The 26,024-nt window shown below is 36.5% G+C and overlaps 1 protein-coding gene and 2 pseudogenes across 7 annotated transcripts in view; all 3 read left to right on the forward strand.

The window, feature by feature from the left end:
- DMXL1 (Dmx like 1) overlaps positions 1–26,024 on the forward strand; it is a 211,726-nt gene that overhangs the window by 165,506 nt on the left and 20,196 nt on the right. For all 7 annotated transcript variants that reach the window (XM_037802218.1, XM_037802220.1, XM_037802223.1 and 4 more), the window contains one exon: positions 22,291–22,508. In XM_037802218.1, the coding sequence (XP_037658146.1) occupies positions 22,291–22,508 (218 nt within the window). The remainder of the gene's footprint in view (positions 1–22,290; positions 22,509–26,024) is intronic.
- Positions 17,513–21,051, forward strand: LOC119508370 (annotated as a pseudogene).
- On the forward strand, positions 23,562–24,902 carry LOC119508562 (annotated as a pseudogene).

Consider the following 26,024-nt stretch of genomic DNA (forward strand, 5'->3'; position numbering starts at 1 on the left):
TAAACACTTAATACTGCCATGTGTATTTCTTAAGAAAAAGGACATTAACTTATGTAACCACCTTAAGTGCAGTTAACAAGTCTAAGAAATTTAACATTGATAGAAAGTTTACAATCTATATTCCAGTTTTTTTATGTCCCAATAATGTCCCTTTGAGCCTTTTCTCCTCTTTTGCTAAGATCGTGTGTTGCATTTAATTGCCATTGGCTCTTTAGTTCTTTCTTTTTTTTTCAATTGTGAAAATATACATATACACACACACATACACATATATATACGTATATACACATATACACAACATAAACTTTCCCATATCAACCACTCCCAGGCATAGTATTCAAAGGGATTAATCATATTCACAATATTGACTTACCTTCATCACCTTCCAATACTAAGATTTTCCCATCTCCCAAAACAGAAACCCATTATGCATTGACTTGCCATTCCCCTTATCCTCTGTCCTTGTCAACCTGCACTCTAATTTCTATCTCTATGAGCGTGCGTGTTCTTCAATATTTTCTTTGTTGTTACTGTGGAGCTTAAATTAATATCCTAAAGCTATAACAATCTCATTTGCGTTGATACCAAGATCACTTCAATAATATGCACAAACTGTGTTCCTATACTACTCCATCCTCCCACCTTTATGTAGTTCTTGTCACAAATTGCATGTTTATACTTGATGAGTCCAAAACCACAGATTTCTCATTGCATTTTATGCATTTGCCTTGTAGATACTGTAGTAAGTAAAAAGCAGAATTACAAACCAAAAATACAATAGTACTGGTATCTATATTTACCCATGTTTTTCCCATCACCAGAGGTCTTTGTTCTTCATATGGTTTCGATCTATTGTCCTTTCCTTTAAACCTGCAGGACTCTTTAGCATCTCTTATAGGGCTGATCTAATGGTGATGTAGTCCCTCAGTTTGTTTATCTGGGAATGTCTTAATCCTTCCCTCATTTTTTTAAGACAGTTTTGCTGGATACAGAATTCTTGTTTGGCAGTTTTTTGCTTTCAGCATTTTAAATATGTCAGCCTACCACCTTGCCTCCATGGTTTCCAGTGAGAAATTGAGACTTAATCTTATTAAGGTTCCCTTGTATGTGATACATTGCTTCTCACAGTTTTCAGAGTTCTCTCATTATCTTTGGCATTCAACAGTTTGAGAATAATATACTGTGGTGTGCTTGTATTTGGGTTTATCCTGTTCGGAGCTTGTTCTAGTTTGCTAATGCTGCCAGAATGCAAAGCACCCAAGTTGGATTGGCTTTTATAAAAGGGGGTTTATTTGGTTGCACAGGTACAGTCTTAAGGCCATAAAGTGTCCAAGGTAACACATCAGCAATCGGGTATCTTCACTGGAGAATGGCCAATGATGTCTGGAAAACCTCGGTCAGCTGGGAAAGCATGTGGCTGGCGTCTGCTTCAAAGTTCTGGTTTCAAAATGGCTTTCTCCCAGGACGTTCCTCTCTAGGCTGCAGTTCCTCAAAAATGTCACTCTTAATTGCTCTTGGGGTGTTTGTCCTCTCTTAGCTTCTCCAGAGCAAAAGTCTGCTTTCAGTGGCCATCTTCAAACTATCTCATCTGCAGTTTGTCTCTCCGCTCCTGTGCATTCTTCAAAGTGTCCCTCCTGGCTTTAGCAAGCTCTCTCCTTCTGTTTGAGCTTATACAGTGCCCTAGTAAACTAATCAAGGCACATGCTGAATGGGTGGGGCCACACCTCCACAGAAACTATCCAGTCAGAGTCATCATCCACAGTCAGGTGGGGCGCATCTCCATGGAAACACTCAAAGAATTACAATCTAGTCAACACTGATACATCTGCCCACACAAGATTACATCAAAGATAATGGCGTTTTAGGGGACATAATACATTCAAACCAGCACAGAGTTCATTGAGCATCTTGGATGTGTATATTTATGTCCTTCATTAAATTTTGGAAGGTTTCAGCCATTGTATCCTTGAATATTTTCTCTGCTCCTTTTTCTCTTTCTTCTCCTGGGACTCCCACAGTGCATATTTTGGCATGCTTGATGGTGTTCCACAGATTCCTTAGGCTCTTTCCACTTTTCTTTATTCCTTCTCCTTTCAGCTCCTCAGACTGAATGATTTCAATTTTCTTATCTTCAGGTCTCTGAGCCTTTCTCCTGCCAGCTCCAGTTAAACTCTCTAGGGAATTTTTAATTTCTGTTCCTGCTGTCTTCGGCTCTGTTTGGTTCCTTTCCATAATTTCTGTCTCTCTATTGATATTCTCTTTGTGTTCATTTATTGTTTTCCTGATTTCCTATATTTCTTTGCCCACATTTTCTTTTAGCATGTTAAACATATTTAGGACCTTTTTTGTGGTTTTTATTAAGTCTTTGGTATGTCCCAGGTCTGAGCTTCCTCATTAATGATTTCTAATGCTTTAAACTTCTCTTTTGCCTAGGTCATCATTCCCCTTTTCTTTGTATGTTTTGTAACCTTTTGTTGAAACCTGGACATTTTGATATTTTAATGTTATCACTGGAATTTAGATAGGAGGCATCTGTTTCTTAAGCTTGAATCAAGCTGACATTATGACAGAATTTTCCTTAATGCCAGGAGATAGCCAAAATAAATAAGTAAATAAGGTTAAAAAAAAAAAAAAAAGAAAGAAAGAAAAGAAAAGAAAAAAGGAAAAAAAAGAAAACACCTTTCCCAGAGTTGCAGATTGGTCTGTGCAAGTGCTCTCCTTCAGTGAGTTTAGAGAACAGTTCCAGGCCAAAGCATAGGAACCTCCCTGATGTTTACTGTGTGTGCATCTTGTCTTTGGCATGCATGTGTGGCCTTAGGAATTCCCTTGTTTAAACAGTTCCAAATGTGCCCTCTTCCCTATGAAATAGTTTCCTCAGTGTCCTGGTGCTACACTGAATGTCCTACAGCCAGCAATTCCTTGCCCCAGACAGCACAACTTGAATGCTATCCCATAGCATTCTGTAGGAGAGTTTTGTGAGCTGCCTTACAAATACAGGGCAAGTTATGGGATGGCAAGCCCCTCAATCCATTGTGAAACAGATTGGGCCAGGCATAGATACTCCTGGTATGTATACAAGGTTACCCTGCTCCCTCTAGAACCAGGGCCAGGGATCTGCACTGGCAGCATGGACCAGCTCCATGTCAACAAGTGAGGGGTAGGGAAGGGGCCAGCCAGGGCACCATGGGATCCTACCTCATTGATTTAGCCTTTTTTTTGATTTGGGGCTTGCCTTGTTAATGCAGTCCTTTAACTCTTTTCTGGAGTTTTTAGAAAAATGTGTCTGCCTGCTTTAAAGACCAAGGAGCTAAAAGAAGCAAATGAAACCAATGTGAAAATGTATATGTATATGTATATGTATATGTATATGTATATGTATATGTATATGTATATATATTTTAAACCCAACAGAACTTGTGGGGGAAAATACACTCTTTGAAACATAAACTCTATAGAGTAGATTAGACCTAGCTGAAGAGAAAACTGGAATATAGATCTAAGGTAATCACTAAGGAAAAAAGATGGAAAATATTGAAGAGACAAAGAGAATAGAATAAGAGTAGAAAAAAATAGAAAAAAACAAAGGGCTATCATATAAAAGCATGAAGTCTGATATTACATCATGTGCTTAGAAATGTGGCTGAAGAAGTGTTAGGTGCTATTATTAATTCATCACAGTTACTTAATTTTAGAACTGGAAGGTACCAAAGAGAAATAATTTAGACTAGAACCTAGAGAAGTAAAATGATTTCCTCTCTGTGTCATACTCTATTGATCAGCCTAGCCATGACTAAAACTCAGATCTCCAAATTCTTTCCCTTAAATTTCCTAATTTTGGTTTCATTATTATTAATAGGAAATGCATTTTAGTACAAAATATTTCTGTATTGTAAGTATAACGTAAAATATCATTAATTTATTTTCCATTCAGTTTCATTCAGTAATAACTTGGCCATCGTTGATCAGAAATTCATCAGTGCCATATTTACCTAAGCATTTGATTTAAACTCAATTATAGAAGATATGTTTCATTTCAGGAAATATTGAATTATATGCACATAAGCTACTCTATTATAAATGAGCATACTTATAGGAGATTTCTGAGGGCCCTATATTTGGAACAGTTTGGCATTATTTTTAACTCTTTTGTATTCCATTCCTGAGACTAATATTTCAAACTTACTTTTATTTGTAAAGTGAATGTATATGTGTAAGTTAAATTCAAACATAAGACAGTTCAAAATCGTACCTCTAAAGAAATGATGTTAAGTTGATGCTAAAAAAGCATTTGACAAAATCACTTATTCATGATAAAAATTCTCAGTAAACTAGGAATAAAGGGCTACTTCCTACAAAAACACCTCCAGTTAATATCATACTTAATGGTGAGAGACTAGATGCATGTCCCCTAAGAATGTCATCTCTTACCACTCCTTTTAAACATCATACTGAAAATCTTAGCTAAGGCAAAGGAATAAAAGGTATACAGATTGAAAAGGAGACATAAATTATCTTTATTCACAGGTGACATGATTGTCGTGGTAGAAAAACCACAAAAATCTACCAAGAAACTCAGGAACTGATGTGCAAATATAGCACGATAGCAGAAAAGTATACATAAATTAATAGCTTCCCTATATACCAGCAATGAAAAATTAGAATTTAAAATTTTTAAAAATTACTGTTTACAATAGTACCCTCCAAAAATGAAATACTGAGGCACAAATCTAACAAGACATATAAAGAATCTCCGTGTGGAAAACTATGAAATTCTGATGAAAGAAATCAAAGATCTAAATAAATGGAGTGGTAGTCTATGTTCATATATTGTAAAACTCAGTATGATTAAGAAGTCAGTTCTTCCTACCTTTATCTATAGATTAAATGCAATCTCATTCAAAATCACAGCAAGCTATTTTGTAGATATCAACAAAGTACTTCTAAAATTTATATGGAAACACAAAGGACTTAGAATTGGAGAACAAAATTGGAGGGCTCATGCCTCCTGGGTTTTTGTTTGTTTGTTTTTTGATGATGATGTGTTTGATTTTATTTAAAATAGCTTCATTTTCAATTCATTTCTAAATTGTGATGGCAATATAAAATGATTTTAAAAGGAGTATTTATTTGCCATAAGACTCTAATAGTTAAGAATCATAATTTTATATTCTAAGTGTTTGAGTTAACACTCAGTTATTTTCTGTTTGATTCAAATACTTTTGTTTACAACTGCGTAAAAACAAAACTAAAACATGGCCAACATATTAGATTTTCAGCAACATAATTTGCTTACAAATCTGCAAGTACTAATCTATGGAATTTTTCTCACTTCATTTTACTTCTTACAAAGTTCATCATTCAGTATAATTCCAATGCACTTCACAATTCTACATTGTTATTATACATACTTTCAATAGTAAGTCTTGTTCAAAATTCTTGACTCTGCTGAATTGAGTGCTAAAGGGTCCGTATAAAAGATTTTATTTAACACTATGAGTTTTCTGATGTGAAATCCAGCTGAAGATTTTCCTAAATTGACTTTAGGATTGTTGATTCCTCAGCATAGGAATATTTATGCTAAGGAATGAGTGATCTCTGACAACATGCCTTCATTCATGACACCAATGAGTTTTATACAGTGTGAATTCATACTTGCCCTACAAGTGTTGCTGTATGAATAAATGATTTTGTGTGATTTTTCATGAATAACATCTCCAGCAGGCATTATCTGACACTCTCTCAAGGGGCTGCATGCTCTGGTAAAGACTTGTCTCTCTATCAGGTAGAGCAGTGGATGTAGACTCTTCCACTCTCATTACATATGTATTATGATTTCTCTCATGTTGTATGATTGGATACTAAATGCTTTTATATATAGGTGTCATTTACGTCAATCCTTCCCTGTTTAATTTGGCTTAGATTGACACAATTGTCAGGATGACTAAAAGCTCTACCAGATTGATTACAGTTTTGTTTTGTTTTTTCCCTTGTGTGAGTTTTCTAGCATAAGTAAAGGTTCACTCAAGGGCTGAAATCTTATCCATATAAAAATAATTTTTAATACAAGTTCTCTCATGTCATCTAAAGTCAGAATATTGACTGAAGCCTTTCATATATATGGCATTCATAGGGATTCTCTCCATTTTGGTTTCTCTCATGTTGTCTAAGGTTACAGAAATAAGCTAAGGTTTCCCCACATAGATGATATTCTCATGGTATCTCTGCAGAGTGAGTTTTCTCTTGGTTTCTAATGGCAGAATAAGTGAAGACTTTCCTACAAAGTTGACATTCATAGGGTCACTCTCTACTGTGAATTCTCTCATGTTGTCTCAGGGCAGAACATCGATTAAAGGCTTTCCCGCATACCTGGCATTCATATGGCTTCTCTCCAGTGTGAGTTCTCTTAGGTGCTATCAGGTTAGAACAATGAGCAAAGGCTTATCCACATAAATGGCATTCATACAGTTTCTCTCCAATGTGAGTTCTCTCATGTAGTCTAAGACAAGAACAAAGACCCTGAAGCCTTTTCCACATAGATGGAATTCATATGGTTTCTCTCCAGTGTGAATTCTCTCAAGTTGTCTCAGATTAGAAGCCTGAGCAAAGGCTTTCCCACATAGGTGACATTCATAGGATTTCTTTCCAGTGTGACGCATCTCATGTTGTGTAAACATAGAATAATGGGTGAAGGCCTTCCCACAGAAGCATACATATCATTTCACTCCAGTGTGAGTTTTCTCATGTTGTGTCTTGGAAGAATATAGAGTGAAGGCTTTCCCACATAGATGGCATTCATATGGTTTCTCTCTAGTGTGAGTTCCATTGTAATGTGTAAGGCCAGAGCTTTTAATAAAGGATTTACCAATTAGGTGACATTCATATGGTTTATTTTTAGTGCATATTTGCTTTTATTTACTGACAGATTACTGGTCACTGAGGGCTTTTCCAACAAGATTGCTGAAGCAGGGTTTCTTTCAATTGTGAGTTAATACCTGTTGAGTCACACTGGATTTGTGAGTAAAATCTGGCAAGCCACTACACATAAAGCCATTCATTTTAATATGAGAATTCTCCCTCAGGGACATGATGGTAGACATCTGTTTCCTGCAATTATGTTGCATGGATAGCATTTCTTTTTTTTTTAAGACCACTTTTCCTTCCTGAATTCTGGGGTTGGAAAAATCCAATTCTTTATTTCCAGAGTTCCTCTCATTGCTCCAAGTGGGAAAGTACTTCTGGTTTGAAGATCAGATGTTCCACTGAGACCAGAAGTCTGATATTGTCCAGCATAACATCTCTGAACAGCTTTCTTTGCAATGTGTGTAGCAGGATCACTCTTCCTGGGTGAAATCTATAACTACGTCTTTCAAATTCACTAATTCCAGTGGCTGCATGGTCAATAGCCTCAGCTGACAACTATCTTTCTCTGGGTTTTCACTCATAACCACAAAAACGTGCAGAGTGCCACGATATCCCAGAGCTACAGGCACCTCCCTGGTGGGTCCTGCGGGGACAAAGCCCAATGCTCATTGAAAGCAGTACCAAGGTCCAGGGAACTGAACTCCGAGTTGTTTCCTGGGTGGTCTGAGTCATCTTGGGTCAGAAAAGGCAGGTTTGAGTGTCCGCTGGAGGGTACACCCCTTCTGTCCTTCTGACTGAATCCCTGATACTGGGCTGAGACTCCTCAATGTAAGTGACCTGGCTGGGTGAAGTGGACTTCTCAGCAGTCAACAGGGAAGGCGTTGGGAAGGAAGGATCTGCAGAAAGAATAGTAAGGGGGTGGGGGTGTGTGCTCTGGGCCCAGACTCCTTAGTCCACAGCAGGACAGAGCACACCTGATTTGAAGACTTATTATAAAACTACAGTAATCGAGACAGCGTGGTATTAGTGAAAAAAATAGACACATAGATCAATGAACAGAATAGAGAACCCAGAAATAAACCTATGCATGTTATCATCAGCTGATCTTTGATAAAGGCAGGAAAGCAGTTCAACAGACAAAGGATAGTCTTTTCAACAAATGGTGTCAGAACAATTGGGTATCTATATGTAAAAAAATGAATCTAGACAAGGCCTTACACCTTTCACAAAAGTTAACTCAAAATCATAGATCTACATGTAAAACGCAAAACTTCTGGAAGAAAATACAGTAAAAATCTGGGTGGCCTTGAGTTTGGTGGTGAGTGTTTAGGTAAACTCTGGAAGCAAGATCCATGAAAGAAATTGAGAGTTTGAGATCTTTTAAAATTAACCCCTTCTTATTATTTGAATAGAAAATGAGCATATGAAAAGGTGCCCAACATAATTAGTCATTAGGGAGCAAACAAATCACCATAAAATACCACTCTACACACTTGAATGGCCAAAATTTAAAAGACTTGGGTATACCAAGTGTTGGTGAATATGTGGAGAAACTGGAACCCTTGTATATGTTGCTCACAGGTTTATGAAATGGTGCAACCACTTTGAAAACTGGCAGTTTTTTTTAAAGTTAAACACACAGCTAGCATGACTCAACAGTTTATGCTCTTACATGTATACCCAAGAGAAGTGAAAACATATGTCCACCAAAATACTTGTACAAGAAGGTACCAGAAAAAGACTTGTACAGGAATGTGCTTAGTCACTTTATTTTTAGTAGCCCAAAACTGGAAACCACACAAATTTGCAATAGGAAACTGTGGTATGTTTATATAGCAGAATACAATACAGCAGTAAAAAAGCATGAACTAATGATACACAGAGCAATGTAGGTTAATCTCTAAAACATGTTGAAGAAAAGAAGCCAGAAACAGAAGAGTATATATTGCATGATTTCATTTATTTGAAGTTCAAGAACAGGAAAAACTAATCGAATAGAAATCAGAATAGTGGTTCTCTTGTTGGGATGAATGGTTAACTACAAAGGGGTGTGAAAGAACTTTCTGGGATGATGAAAATATTCTTTGTCTTGGTCTGAATGATGATTGCACAGATGTATGCATTTGTCAATACTCCTCAAGCTATACACTTAAGATTTGTGTATTTTACTCTGTGAATTATGCCTCAAAATGCTGGTAAAATTCAGAACCCCTTTTCTATAATCATTTTAATTAGATTCTAAAAATAACAATAACCAAGTGTTACTGAATACTTCATATGTGTCGGTACTGTATGTGGTTTGCATACATTAATTTAATCCTCACAAAAATCTGTTAGGTTGGTGGTATCTCTACTTACCATGCTCAGTCTTTCATCCAGCTTCTTGAATATATAGAATATATTTATAATGACTGTTTTAACTTCCTCATTTGCTAAGTCTGTCATCTGTGTTATAACCAGAAGTCAGTTTTGACTGATGTAGTTTTTACAATTATGGCTTGTAATTTCCCTGTTTCTTTGTATTCATGATAATTTTTATTAGGTGCCAGGTAATTGTGAATTTTAGCTTACCAGTTGCTGATTATTTTTGTAATCTATAAGCATTCTTTATTCTGGTACACAGAAAGTTACTTAGAAACAGTTGGGGTTTTTTGTTTGGTTGGTTTTTTGTAGAAGAGCAGTGTATCTTTACAGAATAATCATGCAAAAAGTACAGAGTTCCCATATTAACACCTCCCTCACACACACACTCAGTTTTCCCTAATCTTAATCTTTTGCATTAGTGTAATACCTTTGTTGCAATTGATGAAGCAGTAGTGTTATAGTTACATTAACTATATTTCATAGTTTACATTAGGGTTTATTCGTAGTTTTGTACAGTCCTACTGGGGTTTTTTTTTTTTTAATTATTCTTCTAATGTATATACAGCCTAAAATTTCCCATTTTAACCATTTTCAAGTGTACAGTTCAGTGGTGTTAGTTACACTGACAATGTTGTGCTACCATCACCACCATCCATTATGAAACGTCCCGTCTCCCAAATCAGAACCTCTACCAATTCAGCATTCATTCTCCATTTTTCATCTTCAACCCTAACCCTGATAACCTGTATTCTAATTGCTGTATAAAAGGTGGTTTCTTGATTTTCCCTTCAGATTGTTCTTTCTCATGCATGGAAACACTGCTGATTTTGTGTATTGATCTGGTAGCCCACAAATTGCTGAATTTGTTTATGAGCTCTATGGCTTTCTTGTAGATTCTTTAGGATAGGCTATTTATAGGATCATGTATTCTGCAAATAGGGAATGTTTTATTTCCTCCTTTCCAGTTTCCTTTTGCTTTCTCCCCTCCCCTCCTCTCTTTTGCCTTAATTGCTTTAGCTAGAATTTCCAATACAATGTTGAATAACAGTGATGACAGTAGGCATCCTTGTCTTCTTCCTGACCTCAGAAGGAAAGCTTTCAGTCTTTGCCATTGATTATGATGTTGGCTTATGGGTATTTTATAGATGCTTTTTATAATGTTCAGGATGCTTTTTTATCCTTAGTTTTCTGAGTGTCTTTATCAGGAAGGGGTGCTGGGTTTTGTCAAAAGCCTTTTCTGCATCAATTCAGATGATCATGTGGGTTTTTTCCTTTCCTTCTATTAATATGGTGTATTAAGTTAATTGATTTTCTTAGGTTGAACCACCCTGACATACCTGGAATAAATCCCACTTGACCATGGTATATAATTTCTTTAATGTGCTTTCGGATTTGGTTCACTAGTATTTTGTTGAGGATTTTTGCATCTTTATTCATAAGGCATATTGGTTTGGAATTTTCTTCTCTTGTGAATTCTTTATCTGGCTCAGTATTAGGGTGATGCTGACCTCACAGAATGAGTTAGAAAGTATTCCCTTCTCGTATTTTTTGGAAGAGTTTAAACAGGATTGCTGCTAATTCCTTACCAAGGAAACCATCTGTTCCTGGGCTCTTCTTTATTGGGAGATTTTTGATTGATGACTGTTTTGGTTTGCCAGGCTGCTGAAAGCAGATACCTACCATGAAATGGATTGGCTTTCAACGATGGGAATTTATGTGGTTACTGTTTTGAGGCTGAGAAAAATGCCCCAGTCAAGGCATCATCAAGGCAATGCTTTCTTCCGGAAGACTGGCTGCCAGTGATCCTTAACTCATCTGCCACATGGCAAGGGCACATGGTGGTGTCTACTGGTATTTCCTTCTCATCTGGGTTTCATTGCTTTCACCTTCTTGCTTTCATAGCTTTCCCTATGTATTCATCCAATTTATAAAGGACTTCGGTAACATTAAGACCCATTCTGAATGATTGGATCACACCTTAACTGAAGTAACCTCATCAAAAGATTCTGCTTACAATGGGTCCACACCCACAGGAATGGATTGTCTTTAAGAACATGCTTTTCTAGGGTCCATACAGTTCCAAACCACCACAGTGATTCAATCTGTTTTCTTGTTATTGGTCAGTTGGTAGCTTCCTTTTCTTCTTGAGTCTGTATAGGTAGTTTGTGTGCTTCTAGGGATTTGTCCATTTAATCAAGGTTATCTAATTTATTGGCATATGATTATTTATAGTATACTATTGTAAACCTTTTTTATTTTTGTGATGGTAGTAATGTCATCCTTTCATTTTCAGTGTTTTCATTGAGTAGCTAAAGGTTTGTTGATTTATTGATCTTTTCCAAGAACAAACTTTTGGTTTTGTTTATCTTATTGTTTTCTTATTTTCTATTTCATTTATCTCCACTCTAATCTTTATTATTTCCTTCCTTTACTAACTTTGGGTTTACTTTGCTCTTCTTTTTTTAGTTCTTCCAGGTGCAAGATTATGTCTCTGAATTGAGATATCTCTCTCTCCCTCTCTCTGTCTTTCTTTTAGTGTAAGTATTTATAGCTATACATTTCCCTCTCTGCACTTCATTTTCCATGTCCCGTAAGTTTTGGTATATTGTGTGTTTTCATTTTCATTTGTCAGGATGTCTTTTGGAGGGGTTGGGGGCAGTTCCATTCCATTTATTTATTTATTTTATTAGAAAATTTGTAGTTTTGCAGATGACTATGAATTTCCTTATTCTAATTATTTCAGATCAGTGAGATCATGCAGTATTTGTCCTTTTGTGTCAGGCTTGTTTTCCTCAACATAATGTCTTTAAGGTTTGTCTCTGTTGTGGCATGTATCAGAACTTCATTCCTTTTTGCAGTTGAATATTGGATATGTAGTTTCCAAATATTTTCTTCCATTGTGTAGGTTTTTGGTTTTACTTTCATGAAAAAGACCTTTGCACAAAAGTTTTTTATTTTGATGAGGTCCCATTTATCTATTTTTTCTTTTGTTGCTTGTGCAAGGGATATAAAGTCTAAGAAACCATTGCCTTACACAAGCTTCCAAAGATGATTCCCTAAGTTTTCCTCTGAGAATTTTATGCCTTGACTCTTACTTTAGGTCTTTGATCCATTTTGAGTTGATTTTTGTATTTGGTGTGAAATAGGAGTCCACCTTCATTCTTTTACAGATAGAAATCCAGTTTTCCCAGCACCATTTGTTGAAGAGATTATTCAATCTCAACTAAGTATACTGTGCCACCTTGTCAAAAATCAGTTGGCCATAAAGGGTAGAGTTAATTTCTGAGCTCTATTTGATTCCATTGGTTTATATGTCTGTTCTTGTGCCAGTACCATGCTGTTTTGATTACTGTGACTTTGTGGTAAGTTTTTTTTTTAATTAGAGAAGTTGTGGGTTTACAGAACAATTATGCATAAAATACAGGATTCCCAAACATCACCTCACCACCAACACTTGCATTGGCATGAAAAATTTGTTAAAATTGATGATAGCACTTTTTTGTAATTCTAATATTTTTAACAGTAGTTACATTTGTTACAATTGATGAAAGATTATTAAAGTAGTTCTATTGACTATTGTCTATAGTTGTAATAAGTTTTAAGATCAGGAAGTGTGTAAGTTCTCTAATGTGCTTCTGTTTCAAGATAGCTTTGGCTATTTGGGGCTCCTTACCCTTCCATATCAATTTAATGATTGGCTTTTCTGTTTCTGCAAAGGAGTCTTGGGATTTTGCTGAATCACTAAATTACTTTGGGTAGAATTGATATCTTAACAATATTTCGTTTCCCAATCCATGAACACAGAACATTCTTCCATTTATTTAGGTCTTCTTTGATTTCTTTTAACAATGTTTTCTAGTTTTCTATGTACAAATCCTCAGTATCCTTGATTAGATTTATTCCCAGGTACTTGATTTTTTAGTTGCTATTGTAAATAGAATTTCTTTCTTGATTTCTTCCTATTCATTACTAGGATATAGAAACACTACTGACTTTTCGGTGTTGATCTTATACCCTGCCACTTTGCTAAGTTCACTTATTAACTTTGTTATAGATAAGATATTTCTTAATTTCCCTCATAATTTCTTCTTTGACCCCCTAGGTGTATAAGATTGTATCATTTAATTTCTATATATTTGTAGATTTTCCAGATCTACTTTGTTATTGATTTATCACATTGTGGTTGACTGAGATTCATATCATTTTTTTCAGTGTGCTTAAATTTATTGTTTTATGAACCCACATATGGTATATCATAGAGAATGACCCATTTATTTAGAGAATAATGTACACTCTCCTGCTGTTGAGTGAAGTATTCTATATATGTCTGTTAGGATTAGTTGGCTTATAGTATTGTTCAAGTATTCTGTTTTGTTACTAATCTATCGATGTATAATCCATTGAATTGAATTTTCCTACTATTAAATGCATTCTCCTACTATTAATGTAGAGCCGTTTATTTCTCTCTTTAAGTCCATCAATATTTGGTTCATATATTTTGTGACTTTGCTGTTAGGTACATGTATATTTCTAACTGTTATATCTTCTTGTTGAATTGACTACTTTTATCGGTATATACTGTCCTCTTTTGACTTTTGTAATATTTTTTACTTAATGTCTGTTTTGTCTGATATTAGTATACCTTCCCCAGCTCTCCTTTCATTACTATTTGTTTTTTTTCCCCCAATTCTTTCTTTTTTCAGTCTACTTGTGTCTTTGAATTTGAGGTGAGTCTCTTGGTTCATGCTCTTTTATCCATTCAGCCATTCTCTGCCTTTCCACTGGACATTTAATCTATTTGCATTTCAAGTAACTAATGCTAATGCTATACTCTCTTCTGCAATTTTGCTGTTTGGTTTTTGTAAATCTTATACCTTTTTTGACCCTCAGTTCTTCCATTACTTCCTAATTTTGTTTTTATTTGATCTTTTGTAGTGGACCATTTTGAGTCCCTTCTGTGTGTGTTTTTTCAGGTATTTTCTTTATGGTGACCATATAACTTAAATTTAACCTCCTAAATCTATAGCAGTCGCATTTGATTTGATACTGACTTAAGTTCAGTAACATGCACAATGTATGTTCCTATACCCCTCTGCCCCCCCACACCTTTTTGTTGTTTTTGACAAAATTGTATGTTGATATGTTGTGCATCCAAAATCATAGATTTAACATTACTTTTTTTAAACTTTATTTATCGAAAAATTAAACAACCAAAAAAAAACACATTTCATACAAAACAAAGCAAAGGAATAAGGAAAACAAATAACATAAAAACACTACTTTGTTTCCAACATGTTCCTACCATACCCCAAGAAAAATAATAAACCATATCCAAAGGAATAAGAAAAACAAATAATCTAAAATAGCTACATTACTTCAAACATGTTCCTAATATACCACAAGAAAGTCAACAAACCATAATCAAACAAGATATAAGAAAAACCAAATAACCTAAAATAACTACATTGAAGCTAATTTTTAAAATGCAATAGCTTTGGACCCCTACTCGCTGTATAAACGTAGTTGGGGAGATCTGGATTGAGGATAAGAGGTGGCTCGGGTGCACCATCTGCTGGTAGGTCAGGGAAGGTGCACTGCATCAAGCCGTAGCTCTGTCAAATTATAGATAATTGTTTAAATAAGCCTGCATATCCTAAAAGAACACTATCAAGATTAACAAATGCCAAGAGACCAAAAACAACAGAAAATTATAAGCATATGAAGAAACCAGAAGATATGGATAACACAAACACTCATTTTAAAAAATCAGGAGATACAGAACTTGGAGAAATTAATCAAAGAAGTAATCACAAACACCAGTACCATGGCTCAGGAAATAAAGGACATCAAGACCCTAGAAGTGCATAAAGAAGAATTTGCAAGAGTAAATTAAAAAAATGGATGATCTAATGGAAATAAAAGAAACTGTTGATCAACTTAAAAAGATTCTGGATACACACAGTACTGGGTTAGAGGAAGCTGAGGAAAGAATAAGTGAACTGGAAGAGTGCAGATTGGAAGTGAAAGTACAAAAGAAAGAATGGAGAAAAAAATCAAAAAATTCAAAATGGATCTCAGGGATATGACGGACAACATGAAGCACTCAAATATAAGAATCATTGGTATTCCAGAAGGGGAAGAGAAGGGTAAAAGAGTAGGAAGAGTATTCAAAGACAGTGTTGGAGAAAACTTCCCAACTCTTCTAAATGACATAAATATTGTAAATCATAGATGCCCAATGAATTCCAAACAGAATGAATTCGCATAAACCCACTCTGAGACATATTCTGATCATATTGTCAAATACTGAAGAGAAGGAGTGAGTTCTGAAAGCAGCAAGAAAGAAGCAATTTGCCACATACAAGGGAAACAACATAAGACTAAGTAGTGACAACTCAGTGGCCACCATGGAGGTGAGAAGGCAGTGCTATGACATATTTAAAATTCTAAAAGAGAAAATTTGCCAACCAAGAATTCTATCCAGCAAAGCTCTCCTTCATATTCGAGGGTGAGTTTAAGATCTTCACAGACAAACAAATGATGAGACAATTTACTAACAAGAGACCTGCCCTACAACAAACACTAAAGGGAGCCCTACCAGCTGAGGAAAAATAGAAAGGAGAGAGAGGTATGGATAAGGGTACAGAACTAAAGAGTTTTAGTCAGGATACATTAAAGGAAATAGAGAGGGGAGGAAATATATCTGACAAATAAAAACCAAAGGATATGATGGCAGATTCAAGAACTACCTTCACAGTAATAACATTGAGTGTGAATGGATTAAACTCCCCAATTAAAAGATACAGATTGGCAGAATGGATTTTAAAATATGAGGCATCAATAATGTTACTTACAAGAGACTCATCTTAGACCCAGAGACACAAAGAAATTGCAAGTGAAAAGATGGAAAAAAATATTCCATGCAAGCTACAGCCAAAAGAAACCGGGGGTAGCAATACTAAACTCAGATAAAATACTCTTTAAATATAAGGATGTCATAACAGACAAAGAAGGACATTATATACTAATAAAAGGGACTATATGCTAATAAAAGGGACAATAAGAATCATAAATGTCTATGTACCCAATCAGGGTGTCCCAAAGTACATGAGACAGACATTGGCAAAACTGAAGGAAGCAATAGATGTTTCCACAATAATTGTGGGAGACTTCAGTACATCACTCTTTACTGTAGATAGATCAACCAGACAGAGAACCAATAAAGAAATTGAAAGCCTGAACAATTTGATAAGTGATTTCAACTTAAATGTATAGAGCATTACATCCCAGATCACCAGGATATACATTCTACTCTAGTGCCCACAAACTTTCTCCAGAATAGGTCATATTCTGGGCCACAAAACAAGCCTCAATAAATTTAAGAAGATTGGAATTATTCAAAGCACATTCTCTGATCACAATGGAATACAACTAGAAGTCAATAACTATCAAACATTTAGAACATTCACAAATATCTGGAGGTTAACACAATCGTAAACAATCAGTGAGTTAAAGAAGAAATAGCAGCAAAAATTGCTAAATATCTAGAGATGAATGAAAACAAGAGCACAATGTATCAGAATTTATGGGATGCAGCAAAGGCGGTATTGAGGGGGAAATTTACAGCTCTAAATGCATATATTAAAAAGGAAGAAAGAGCTAAAATCAGAGAAGTAATGGGACAACTGAAGAAGCTAGAAAATGAACAGCAAACTAATCCTAAACCAACAGAAGAAAAGAAATAACAAGGATTAAAGCAGAAATAAATTACATAGAGAACAAAAAAACACACAATAGAATACAGCAGAAATAAACTACATAGAGAACAAAAAACAAACAAAAAGAAAAAACAATAGAATAAATAAAACCAAAAGTTGGTTCTTTGAGAAGATAAACAAGATTGACAAGCTCTTAGCTAGACTGACAAAATCAAAGAGAGAAGACCCAAATAAACAAAATAATAAATGAAAGAGGGGACATTACTGTGGATGCCAAAGAAATTTTAAAAATCATAAGAGGATACTATGAACAGCTATACACCAACAAACAAGATAATGTAGAGGAAATGGACAATTTCTTAGAAACACATGAACAACCTAGCCTGTCCGGAGAAGAAATAGAAGACCTCAACCAACCAGTCACAAGCAAAGAGATCCAATCAGTCTTTTAAAAGCTTCCCCCACAAATAAATGCCCAGGGCCAGACGGCTTCACAGGGGAATTCTACCAAACTTTCCAAAAAGAACTGACACCAATCTTACTTAAACTCTTTCAAAATATTAAAGAAAATGGAACCCTACCTGACATTTTTTGAAGCTAACATCACTCTTTTAGTGCCAAAACCAGGTAAAGATACTACAAAGGAAAACTACAGGCCAATCTCCCTCATGAATATAGACGCAAAAATTCTCAACATTACTCTTTATGCATTTATCCTGTAACAAGTAAAAAGGAGTTACATCCCAGGCTTCTCTTGCCACCTGGTGCTGGGACCAGCACCGCCACTGGAAGTATAGGCCATAGAGAGGGCCCTGTGCTTGTGCTGCCCGATGCATGGGCTAAATGCCACTACTGTCCATGTAACATGCTGGAGTTCCAGAACAACCAGAGTTGCCACACCACTGCCTGGTCTGGATTGCAGTGCTCTCTTTCCTTATAAAGAAGACACAAAATTGGATTATCACTTGCATTTATCTTCAACTGCTCCTCTTTAATCCTTTCATCAAAACCAAAGGTATCAGCGGGAATCATGTGACCAATGATGTAAAAGACATTACAAGATTGGTGGCATATCTTCCAAAAGATTATATGATAACCCTCAACTATATCCCTGGGATGGATGTCTTGCCTAGTCATTGCTGGATAAGTGTGATGGTGGAACAACTGACAGCATGATTGAGCTTCTGGACAAGTTTTCAGAAGGCTTAAGTAATTATTCTGTCATAGACTGGTGCAAAGAGTGGATGACCTTGTGGAGTGCATGGAAGAACCCTCACCTAAGAATGTAAAAAAGCCGCCTAAAAACGCAGAACACAAGCAATTGATTCTGGAACAGTTCTTCAGAATTTTTAATAGATCCATTGATGCCATCAAGGACTTTATGGTGGCATCTGAAACTAGTGAATGTGTGCTTTCTTTGACTTAGGACCTGAGAAAGATTCCTGTGTTACAAAACCATTTATGTTACCCCTCTGTTGCAGCCAGCTTCTTTAGGAATGACAGCAGTAGCAATAAAAGGAATGCCTCAAATTCCATTGGAGACTCCAACCTACAGTGGGCAACCATGCCATTACCAGCATTCTTTTCTGTTGTAATTGGTTTGCTTTTGGAGCCTAATACTGGAAGATGAACAACCAAATCTTAGAAGGGCAGTTGAAAAAATACAGATTAATGAAGAGGATAATGAGATAAGTATGTTGCAAGAAAAAGAGAGTTTCGAAAAGTGTCATTGTGGCTACTATCTCAACACTGTTACTTTCATACATTGATGGGTAACAATTCATGTTTGCTTCATAAATGAGGCAGCTTTGAACAAATTTATATTCTGTCTGGAGTGACAGACTGCATCTTTATCTGTTCTTGCTACCAGTGACTGTAAGGATGATTCAGAAATTGGAACACAGTGTTTTACTGTGAAACTAGCACTGAATTAATCATCTATAAAGATTAATTTGTGTGGAGCAGGACTCTTTTCATTTCTTCATTTTAAAGACCCAGGGGGCTTGTCATCTCACTTAGAACTTGCAACTGATATTGGGAAAGAAAGAACATGCCCCAGACTATACTGCACTATTTGCATGCCTCCACAAATGTCTAATTTCCAAAAAATGACATAGCTTTATTTTTTCAGTTACAATTGGCAGCCCATGGTAATTCTGGCCTTTGCAAGTAAATTGCAGCTGGGATAGTGAAGGGTAACACTTCTCCTCAAAGCTTTTTCTCAAAAACCAAAAACTCAATAGCATCAGCCACTGTCCAGTATAGAAAACAGTGGGAATGACATGATTGGAGTAGGCGACATGTCACCTTTATAGCTGCCCAATTACCTGATATGGGTCTGATCTTGATGTCTTTCTGATGGAAACCATGGTCTGCCATATCCCACTAGACAAAAAGGACATGGTCATTCAGGGGAGCCAGTACTGAATTAGAACAGAGATGCCTTTGCAGAGTGGAGACTCCCAAAAATTAACCCATACAGAAGTTATAAACACTAAAGAGCAGGACAGTCTGCCAAAGAGGACATTTGGCACCCTTGGTGAAATCTCCCCTTTTCACTTGTATTATGGGATGTATAAATTGTGTTTGCAAAAAAATATTACAAAATGTCTATATTCTAAAACTAAAAATAAAAGTCACATAAAGCGACTTTGGAGAAATTGCTGAATGTATGAATTTCCCATTTTACAAGTGCTCCATGAGAGTAAAAACAAATTATAATATTTATTATCTAAGGTAAGAGAACCACACTCAAATGCTAATATGGGTGTTGAAACTAGGTTCTTGGCTTTTACAAGAATGCAAGAAATCTGGAAACTAGTTATAATATAATCACCATTATCTGTTTAAAGGAGCCATTTATTTAAAATGAGGTACTGTATATTCATTAAGGTTTATGAATTAAAAGAGAGCTTTATGTAATCATGTGTGTCAGTATGCTGTTTTAATTGTGTGACAGCATTTGTCATATTTAGAGTGAATTTGGCAGCAATTCCCAAAGATGGACATTGTACTTTTAAACTAGAACTTGTAAGGTATTACATGAATTCCCCTTGCCAATGTGTTTTTTTTAATAGTCAAAGAAACATCTGACTGAAGTCAAAGATTGATTTCCTATGTTTCATTTTGATGAAGGTTCTTTTAACATATCATGAACATGTAAAGGAATCCAAAGCTTCCCATTCTAAAAAAAAAGTTACATCCCCAAAATATAATGCAATAATAATGGTGTTTAACACTTTCCCATGTGGTTTCCTTCATGAGAGATCATTATTTCTTAATGTCACTTTTCTACTGTTTTTTGTGCTTTTCTTTTAGTCTGATGAACTCCGTTTAGCATTGCATGTAGAAGTAGGTCTGATCTAGAGCTTATGAGCCCCCTCAGCTTCTGTTTATTTGGAAATAAATGTCGTAATCTCTCCCTCATTTTTGAAGGACAATTTACTGTGTATAAAATTTTTAGTTGGCAGTCATTTTTTTAATAGCACTTTAAATATTTCATCCCACTGCCTTCTTGCCTGCATGGCTTCTGATGAGAAGTCAGCCTTGAATCACGTTGCTTTTCTCTTGTGCTTTCAGGATTCTCTTTTTGTCTTTGGCATTCGACAGTTTGATTATAAAGTGTCTGGGCAGAGATCTCTTGGAGTTTATTCTATTTGTGGTTCATTGGGATTCTTGTATGTATATATTCATGTCTCTTATTAAATTTCAGAAGTTTTCTATCATGATTCCTCAGAAACTCCTTTTGCCTCTTTCTCTGTTAATTCTCCTTCTGGGAATTCCATAAGGCATATATTTGTCCACTCTGTGGTGTTGTACAGGTATTTTAGACTCTGTTTACTTTAGTTCTTCTTTCTTTTTGCTCCTCAGCCTGAATCATTTCACTTGTCCTGCCTTTGAATTCACTGATTCTTTCTTCTGCCAGTTCCAATCTGTTCTTAAACCTCTCTGGGGAATTTTGTTTTTGTATTTCAGTTTCTTCAACTCCAGTATTTGTTTGGTTCCTTTTATGCTTTCTATCTTTTTACTGGGACTCATTTTATTCATACATTCGTTTTTCTGATATCCTTAGTTCTTCCTCTGTGATTGATTTCCTTAGCTCTTTGACCGTACTGAAGATCATTTTTTTATAGTCTGTTTTATGGCATGTCCAAAGTCTTGTGTTCTTCATTGATTATTTCTGATGTTTTATCTTGTTCCTTTGGTTGAGTTATCATTTCCTCTTTCCTTGTTTATCTTGTCATCCTTTAGTGCACACAAGACATATTAACATTTTAATGTGTTAAGTCTGAAATTTATTCTCTGAGCTATCTATTCCTTAAATTTGTATCCAACTGGTGATATGATAGATTTCCCTAAGTGCCAGGAACTATGAAAAGGAAACAAACCAATGCCAAAAAACACCTTTCACAGTCTTTCCAAATTGGCTCTGTTTTGGATGGTGCTCTCTTTCAGAGCTTAGCCCTCCTACCAAGAAGATCAGCCCAAGTAGAAAGTGCAGGATCCTCTCTGGTCTTTTCTTAGCACATTTTTTGTCCTGGGCATGTGCTTGTGGCCTTAAGAATCACCCTACTTACGGGGATCTGAATGCCCCCTCTTTTCTCTACCAAATAAACTTCCTGCCACTGCTGGGTGCTCTATTTTATGTCTTAAATTTGTCAATCCTTTCTCCCAGGCCACTTTGATTTGATTGTTTCTTACATTGATTAACTGTTTATAGGCTGCTTCTGTGTGCAGGGCATGTTCTGGATGGAGAGCCAGAGAATAATGCCCTGGTTTAGTCTTAAGGAACCCCAGTATGTGCATAGGGGTTACTTTGCTCACACCAGAATCTGGCTAGGAACTTGCACTGAAGACACAAGCTAGTTCCACTTGGAGTTGGGGGTCTGGGGTGGGGGCAATGGCACCCCAAGCTTTTCCTACCATTTTCTTGATTCAGTACTTGCTTTGTGGCCAATTTTTCTCCCACTGCTGAGCCAAAATCCTTCTGAGTAGTCGACCCAGTGCCTTGTAAATAATGAGGCTCTCCACTTTGACTGGTAGGAACAGGAACCTGGCTCAACCTGGGTTCCCTCTCCTTAGCCAAAAACTCTGTATGTAGTAAGCTGGGGCAAACACAGGATTTACTCATTTTGTTTATATTTCTTAAGAGAAATCATTTCTTTGTTGCCAGATGCTCAGTGTCTCAAACCATTGGCTTCTACATTTTGTTTGATTTCTTAATTGTTTTAAGTGGAAGGGTAAATCTATTAAATTTTACCACTTTGGGCAGAAGCTGGATGTTTCATGCTTACATTGGTTTAAATATTTTGTTTTGTTTTGCTTTTAACTTTTTTTTTTCTTTCAGCTTTTACCTGTCATGATAGTGGAGCCACAGTTTTAGCATATGCTCCAAAACATCAGCTACTGTTATCAGGTGGCAGAAAAGGCTTCACATGTGTATTTGACCTTTACCAACGACAACAGAGACAGCTTTTCCAGAGCCATGATTCTCCAGTTAAAGCCATTGCAGTTGACCCAACTGAAGAGTACTTTGTTACAGGATCTGCTGAAGGCAGTATAAAGGTAAACACAATGCTGCCACAATATCTATAAAATGAAAAGAAATTTTCAGAAACCTGAAGTCTTTAATCATATTGATGATACCAATTTAATTAAATAATGGTACTCTTAACTTGTTTATGTTGAGCATTGCTAATTGCTACTTAGTAAATTGGTTGATGAATGAAACAATATAAATACTTGGAACTTTTCTATTTGAATTGGTTTCAAATATGCTTAATTAATGCAATCAAAAGAATGAATTATTTCATGGATACAAATTTCTGTTACATTAGAGCCATATTATCTTATATTTTATTGTTATGTAATTAGAGTTATGTCATTTACTGAATTCAATTTTCAGTTGAACTGAATTTCAGTTTTTAGGTGCTCAGAATTATACTGACATTTTCCTTTACAACAATTTCTGACCATTTTTTCCTGTCAGTATTAGCGTCTAACAACTCCGTGCCTAATTTAGGAAATCAGAATGTACCTGGATAAGCCCTGCCAATAGTAACCCTTCCCAAATCCGAGTATGTTTAAAATTTAGAGAGGTTGTTAAAAATGTTGAACGACTTATTAAAAATACAAATTTCCATGTCCTACCCCTGAAGTACTGAGTTGGTATGTCCCCAGTTCAGGAATCTGCATTTTTATAACACAAACCTGTTGATATTGGACGGTCTTTTGGCCACCCTTGTGAAGACCTACAGGGATAGTGCAGTTTAGAACAGTCCTTATGTTATTCTAATGGTAACAACCTGAGAATTGAAAAATATCACTATCTAGAATTTGGTTTTTTAGAATACATTAATTTAAGCACTAGTGACCATATTTAGTGCTCATAAATTGGTCTTCTCTGATGGAACCAAGCAAACTGTTTTCTTAATTTTCAGCCAGAAAAAAAAAAAAAAACTAAACTAAAATTGTAGAATTTTTAAAAAGTTTTTCTTGAAGTCAAATATATATACCAACCTCCATATAGAATTTTCCTTTAATTCGAACCTGATTTCTTCTTTGAACTGCCTTCAGTCTTTGAGTAAGTCGTACTAGGTTTTAATTTAGTTCTTTAAATTAGTTTGTACAGTGAATCTGAGATTTATTGTTTAGTCAAGTAAAAATCAGTTTGGGCTGGGAGGTGAGAAGGGATTAGTAGTAGGCAGAGCAGGAAGATACGGTGTTTACTTGAGGAAATGAAAAGCTTTAAGGTAAAGACTTCACTGAGTTCAGTCGGCAGCTGTTATGCTTTCTACAATGTGAAGTCTTGTGACAATTGGCCTACAATAACTTTATTTGTATAACCTTGCACCTAAAGAAGAAGGAGAATGGCTTGAGTTTTGTTTTCATGTGCCAGACCTAAAAGAACTCACTGGAGTTTTGCAGAAGGGACTAAAAGATGTCCTTTGCTGATGTCCAGGTCTCTGTAGTTGATTGCCCTGATTTGACTAAGGAACCATTTTCCTTTCCTGCAAAAGTCATCTGTGGGAGAACTAGAATTGCCAAAGTAGGTGTGCCTTACTTATTTCCTCTTGCAAAATGAGAAAAAGTTTATAATTTGAATAAGGTTGCAACAGAAATCAGGCTGCCTGGAGCTTTTATTCTTGGAGCAGGAGCAGGCCCATTTCAGACTCTTGGATTCAATTCTGAGTTTATGCCAGTTATTCAAACAGAAAGTGAACACAAACCTCCTGTGAATGGAAGTTACTTTGCTCATATTAACTCTGTAGATGGAAGGTACCTGCTAAAGAAATACAGTGAGAAATATCATGATTTTGGGTGTGCATTTATCTTTTTGCCAGTGACGGCTAACCTGGCAAGATCACTGAGGTGAAGGCCAAAAGAACTGGAGAACTTAACTTTGTGATTTGTATGAGAGAGACTCAAAAAATATTATGAAGATAAGCCTGTAGGAATGGGAGATACTTTCATAATTCAGAAGGGAAAAGTGAAGACTCACATTATGCCCCCCAGAATTTTCTTCCTGCTCATTGAACACTGATGAAGATCTGAATAAATGGTTGCATTTTTATGAGATGAATGCTGCTTTGATTTGTCTGCCAGTTTTTGTATCCAGAGACCCAGGATTGGATTTGCGATTGGAACACACTCATTGTTTTAGTCATCATGGAGAAAGTGGGCAGTACCATTATGACACTACCCCAGATAGAGTGGAATATGTTGGATACTTCTTACCTGCAGAGCTTCTCTATCATATTGACCAACCAAAAGAGGCCCGTTTAATGGGGTGATATTAAATCAGCTGATATTCATGTAGGAAAAGAAATAATTAAGGTTTACTTTTCAAATTATTTTTAAAATTAAACTCATTGATTGATACTAACATAAAATCCAATGCAGGGAGGCGGGGCAAGATGGCGGACTGGTGAGCTGTATGTTTTAATTACTCCTCCAGGGAAGTAGGTAGAAAGCCAGGAACTGCGTGGACTGGACACCACAGAGCAATCTGACTTTGGGCATACTTCATACAACACTCATGAAAACGTGGAACTGCTGAGATCAGTGAAAAATGTGTGTTTTTGCGGCCAGGGGACCCGCACCCCTCCCTGCCAGGCTCAGTCCCGTGGGAGGAGGGGCTGTCAGCTCCGGGAACAAGGGAGAACTGCAGTGGCAGCCCTTATCGGAAACTCATTCTACTGATCCAAACTCCAACCATAGATGGACTGAGACCAGACACCAGAGAATCTGAGAGCAGCCAGCCCAGCAGAGAGGAGACAGACATAGAAAAAAAACAGCATGAAAAACTCCAAAATAAAAGCGGAGGATTTTTGGAATTCTGGTGAACATAGAAAGGGGAAGGGCAGAGCTCAGGCCCTGAGGCTCATATGCAAATCCCAAAGAAAAGCCGATCTCTCTGCCCTGTGGACCTTTCCTTAATGGCCCTAATTGCTTTGTCTCTTAGCATTTCAATAACCCATTAAATCTGTGAGGAGGGCACTTTTTGTTTTTTGTTTTTTTGTTTTTAATCCTTTTTTCTTTTTCTAAAACAATTACTCTAAGAAGCCCAATACAGAAAGCTTCAAAGACTTGCAATTTGGGCAGGTCAAGACAAGAGCAGAACTAAGAGAGCTCTGAAACAAAAGGCAATAATCCAGTGGCTGAGAAAATTCACTAAACACCACAACTTCCCAAGAAAAGGGGGGTGTCTGCTCACAGCCATCATCCTGGTGGACAGGAACACTCCTGCCCATCGCCAGCCCCATAGCCCAGAGCTGCCCCACACAACCCAGTGTAACGGAACTGCTTCAAATAACAGGCACACACCACAAAACTGGGCGTGGACATTAGCCTTCCCTGCAACCTCAGCTGATTGTCCCAGAGTTGGGAAGGTGGAGCAGTGTGAATTCACAAAGCCCCATTCAGCCATCATTTCAGCAGACTAGGAGCCTCCCTACACAGCCCAGCAGCCCAGAACCACCCTGGGGGGATGGCACTCACCTGTGACATAGCACAGTCATCCCTCAACAAAGGACCAGGGGGTGCACGGCCAGGAAGAGGGACCCACTTGCAAGTCTCAGG

The sequence above is a fragment of the Choloepus didactylus genome, chromosome 13 (genome assembly GCF_015220235.1).
Source record: "Choloepus didactylus isolate mChoDid1 chromosome 13, mChoDid1.pri, whole genome shotgun sequence".
NCBI lineage: Eukaryota > Metazoa > Chordata > Mammalia > Pilosa > Megalonychidae > Choloepus > Choloepus didactylus.